The 5,469-nt window shown below is 32.2% G+C and overlaps 1 protein-coding gene across 1 annotated transcript; it reads left to right on the top strand.

Annotated features, from left to right (window-relative positions):
- The first annotated feature begins 1,505 nt into the window (after positions 1-1,505).
- Positions 1,506-3,306, top strand: LOC114719381 (probable purine permease 10). The gene is made up of 2 exons (XM_028904853.1): positions 1,506-1,542; positions 2,087-3,306. Exons 1-2 carry the CDS (start codon positions 1,506-1,508, stop codon positions 3,304-3,306), a joined length of 1,257 nt encoding a protein of 418 aa, XP_028760686.1.
- The last annotated feature ends 2,163 nt before the right edge of the window (positions 3,307-5,469 follow it).

Below are 5,469 nucleotides of genomic sequence, written 5' to 3'. Positions count from 1 at the left end.
ATGCTTCACTGGAAAACCATATATAGAAGTGAAATTAAAGCCCAAAAGAATGAGCATACAATAAACTACCCCTCATATTCTCAATATAAAACCTAATTAGAGAGTTAATGTTAATCATATATATAAAACCTATTTCATATATTTATTAATTTTTTCTAAATTAGCCCTATTAATATTTCTCCAATAATAATTAAGTAGGAGAAAGAAAGAGGAAGGAAAGTAAGAAAAATGCTTAAGGTGTTTTAAAAAATATATATATCATATTAACTAGTTTGATTAACATTATTAATTTATTTAAATTAGTTATTTAGGCCTTACATTAAGGATCAGATAAGGAGTATAGGAAAGTTGTATTTAAAAACTAACATATAGACAACTTTTAAGAACTTAATATCAATTCAGGTCCAAAAATCAAAGCATTAAATATAATATCGACTATCTGTAGCGTTAGACTCTCATTTTTTGGAATAAAACAAGATAATATTAAGAAAACACGAGTTTAGAGTTTTACATACTACGATAAGTTAGCATGAAAATAGAATTATTAAAAGATAAAGAAAAGAAGATAAGAACACGAATTTGACCAATCTATGTGAAGCAAAAATAAAATTTTCTGTCATATCATGGTAGATAAGTGAGAAGGATAAGCAGGGATATGGAGGAAGGATAATACTACTTTTATAATTAATATAAAAGCCAAATAACTAATTTAAAATATTAAAAAAATTAATTAAGTTGGTTATTTTTACATGTGTTAATCTCTCTAAACTATCCTCTGCAATCATATGTATTGGATGATTATAATTATCTTTTAGTAGAAACCACTTACAATTAATAAGAGTATTTTGGAGTGAGAGAGAGAGAGAGAGAGACAAAATTTAATATTTTTAATTAATTATTTATAACCAAATCCAACTTCTAAAAAATTAGTTTGGGTGCTCATCTTTAGTATGAGCACCTAATCTAGATAGTCTAAATTTAATATTTTTAATTAATTATTTTTAAAAAGTGATAGTTAAGATATTATCTTTATTTTCGATTATATATCCATTAAAATAATTATTTTAAAAAAATAGAAAAAATCAAATCTAGACTGTTCAGATTTGATATGAAGGTTCAAATAGAATAAGTTTTGAGTGTTTATGTTTGAGATGAGCATCCAAATCGGTTTTATCCAACTTGTTCTTAAGAATTTGTGATACTAACTTGGATCCTAAACTATTAGACTAGCGCCGTGAACTAAAAAAGTGAGGCTCACGTTGGACCCTCTTATCAATCATGCAAAACTTAAATGCACCAAATATCTTCAATAGCAACCAACCTAACATTCAACAAGTGGGGTGACGCATATCAGCCCCTCTTCTATGATTCATCTATTTCCTAGGTATCATTATGCCTCTCATTTTGCACTCGAGCTCCACTCGAACTCATTGCTCTCTCTCTCTCTCTCTCTCTCTCTCTCTCTCAAGTCTCACCCCAAAAAAAGAGCATTGTTTATGTTTGCCATGGGAGAACCTCAAGAATTGCAGCTTACCATAATAGGCAAGTCAGCATTCTCATTTTTGTCATCTCTATCTCTTCTGTTCTTAGATCACAAATTGCTCAGCAGAAACTTGCTGCACATATATAGATGATCACACACACATACATATAGCTTAGAGATGCTTCAATGACATAAAGGTACTTATTAAACTACCTAAATATGCATTAGAAGGATGATTCAGAGGAACAGTATGCTTCTAGTAAAGGTCGATGACTTCTAAGACTATATGAACCCGAAACAAATGCATACCTTGATAAAACCAACCACCGGACACATCTCTCTCACTCTCTCTCTCTCTCTCTCTATATATATATATGCATGCAGTACAATTAATGTTTTATTGCGTCTCATGGGTTCTGAAATTCTACAGGTATTTCAGTCACCTTCTCATTTTCTTCCTGCAGATTAGCAACATACAATACAAAATCCTTTAAATTTTAGAATATAGCATATGATCACCCATAAGTGATATAGGAGGTTCCTTTCTATTATCATACAACGTCTATACAGCTAACGGAGTGATCATTTCGATTGTTTTCTCAGAGCCTGATGAAGCCAAAGAGAAGAATCTAAAAAGGGATACAGAATCTAACTCAGACAAGAAAACAAGTCCCGATGGAGACACCGATGATGTCCCTAATAATGAAGCCACTGCCAGCACCACAATCAGAAACCAAAAGAGACATCAACGTTGGTTAAGGATAGGCTTGTATACTGTCTCTGTTTTACTGGGCCAATCAACTGCAACACTCTTGGGAAGATTGTACTACCAAGAAGGTGGACACAGCAAATGGTTGGAAACACTTGCCATTGTTGCGGGTTTCCCTGTGCTCCTCCCGTTTTATTGTACTGCATTTAAACTCCCCTCCGCAACAAATACCATTCACAATCATGAACAACCCCCTGTTTCAAAGCTTGCATTTGTTTATGTCTCCCTTGGCCTTCTTGTTGCATTAGACAGCTACTTGTTCTCCGTTGGTCTCTCTTACCTTCCTGTTTCTACACTTGCTCTTATTTCCTCCTCGCAATTAGCCTTCAATGCTTTCTTCTCCTTCTTCCTTAATTCGCTCAAATTCACACCTTACATCATAAACTCCTTAGTCCTTTTAACAATCTCCTCCGTCCTCCTTGTCTTTCACAATGATTCTCCTTCAGCATCCACACAAGTTTCAAAAAAGAAGTACGCGATCGGGTTCATATGCACAGTTGCTGCTTCAGCTGGATATGGACTGGTGCTTTCTCTGACACAGCTTGCTTTCAGGAAGGTTTTGAAAAAGCAAAGTGTCAAGGTGATTTTGGACTTGTTAGTGTACGAATTATTTGTGGCAACTTTGGCAATACTGGTGGGGCTGTTTGCTAGTGGGGAATTTAGAAGTTTGCAGGCAGAAATGAAGGAGTACAGAACGGGGAAGGCAAGTTATGTGCTGAATCTGAGCTTCACTGCAATATCATATCAAGTTTTTAATGTGGGAACTATGGGTTTGATTCTGGAGGTGTCATCAGTGTTCTCAAATGTGACAAGTGTTGTGGGTTTGCCAATTGTACCTATTTTGGCGTTAGCGTTCTTCCATGACAAGATGAACGCGTTGAAGGTGATATCCTTGATACTTGCTCTTTGGGGCTTTTTATCATACACGTACCAGCAGTACTTGGATTACACCAGTTCTCCTACCGATGAGCACAGAAACAGCGATGAATTTCGCAGCAACCCAGTATCAGAAGGGATTAATGGAACATATGGGCAAGTAGGGGTAGTTCATTGATGCACTTTGATAGAAAAATAGTGGTTGTAAGAAGCATAAATAAATCAAAGCTGGACCTAATAATTGATGGATTCCTGTATGGTTATTGCATTAATGCGAATAAATCGAGTCATTTAAAACTTTCTCAACACAAAGTTACAAAGTCTCGATGTGATCTGACGCAGAGATGCAAGAATGTTTAAGCAAGCATGGTCATATGTGCATGTATGAACTAACCATATACGTAAACTTTTAGAAATGCAGAAACAACTGACATGAAATTTTCTCAGCCCTTGTGAACCATTCGCTTGTTTCCAAATATGTGTAGGTAGTATGACTCAATAGTAATAATGTAAACAAAGGAATACTAATATTCTAGCCCTTATAGTTTTACCAGTTTTTAAATTAAATTAGGTCCATGTATTTTTATTTTTATTTTTTTGGTTTTATCCGATCCTTGTTGTTTGCTTTTATTTTTTTTTTTCTTTGCCGGCCATGGATATTTTCGTTTGAGTTTAATCTTTCGCATCCTTTTAATTTCGTCTCCGATCATTCATAGGATTTCTCTGATTATTTCTTGTCACTTTCATTTATTAATTTACTCTTTTGGCTCTTCTGTATAAGGCTTAAAAACTTTTGTAATATGTGGGGTAAGAAATTAAAGGGCATTTTGGATGGTAGGAAAAAAGCAAAACATTCAGATTAGTCAATAATATGGATAGACACAAATGGTGAGGGGGGAAAAGAGGTAGACGCAAATCGTAAACATAATATTTCTTCAATTTAAATTTCCTAATAGTATTAAACAGTTTCTATATTAATTAATTTGTATAGGAAGGAGCATTTGAAGATATGATGAGTCCTCTTTCACACGCATTAGGACATTTAAATACAATTGGTTTGCCCCATTAAAAGTGTTTTAAATTTTTTTAAAAAAATTGCACATTTGTTAAAAGTTTCTGTGATGATTTGGGTATCCATCTACGTCTAACATATCTCTATAAACTACATAACATTGCAGCTTATTCATCATATTTTATTTTCCCATACCTTTGTCATAAAAAATAGTGCACAAAAAAAAAACCTTTTAATTTATATTTATATTTTTCCTCCTTAATAGTATCTATAAGTTATTTTATATAAAGCCACAACCATTATTTCTCATCACGTTCTTATTTCTTTTTCCTATCTTAAAATTTGCATGTTATAAAAATAAAAAAAAACTAACGCCACCTTTTTCATTAATCTGAGAGCAACTAACGCCACCTTCTGTCCTTTTTAGAATAATATTTATTTAATAAAATGAATACAACAAACTACAACTTATATTGACATCTCTATCTAATAGTCTTTCAAGTTGACTCACGGACAAAACTGTCTGACTACCACTAAAAAAAAAAGAAAGGCAAAAGGTTCGGAAAAATGAAATAACAATGAAATAGATTTGTCAAAGATACTAAAGCATTATATTGTTAGATCTGCGAACGGAATATTCTTACAAAATAGCAATACTTTAAGACTAATAAATGATATTTCGGCTAATTAGATTCTACCTCTGTTCTTTAATCTAAAAGCTAGATAATTAATTAGAACATATTAAAAAAAATATTAATTAGTTATTTGTAATAAATATGTGTTAACTTTTTTAAATTATTATTATTCAATTATGTATATTGAAACTACAATTGAGTGAAAATATCTTACAATTATTAGGATATTTTTGAGAATACAATATAAATTTGAGAGACAAAGTGAATTGAGTTATTATATTTAGAACTGACAACTAGCTGTTATATTTAAGGCTAGAGTTAGTATTTTTGATCTTATAATAACCAAATTACATGTAAATCAAAAGGTTAATTAACGTTGATTAAGAACATAATAAATATGTAAAATGTTTTTCAAAATACGCTCATTTATAGAAAAGCTTGGAGAGAGAAAATAAGTGAAAAAAAAGAAGATAAAAAATGAATAAAAGAAATAAAAGAGATACCAGTATATAATTAGCTAATCAGAAGGGATGAATGGATTGTTTGGGCAAGTGGTTCAGAAAAAATACTGTATGTGGTGATATTTTTCACAAATAAATTGCAGTTCTTATGCAGATAATTTGACTGATCCTATATGGTTGTTACGGGGGTTTTCTACAATGTTCGAGCCACTAATGCCACCGGAGCATATTAA

This window comes from Neltuma alba, unplaced genomic scaffold, assembly GCF_004799145.2.
Source record: "Neltuma alba isolate B1F8T4 unplaced genomic scaffold, ASM479914v2 tig00011915_pilon, whole genome shotgun sequence".
NCBI lineage: Eukaryota > Viridiplantae > Streptophyta > Magnoliopsida > Fabales > Fabaceae > Neltuma > Neltuma alba.
This window is presented reverse-complemented; position numbering and strand designations above follow the sequence as displayed.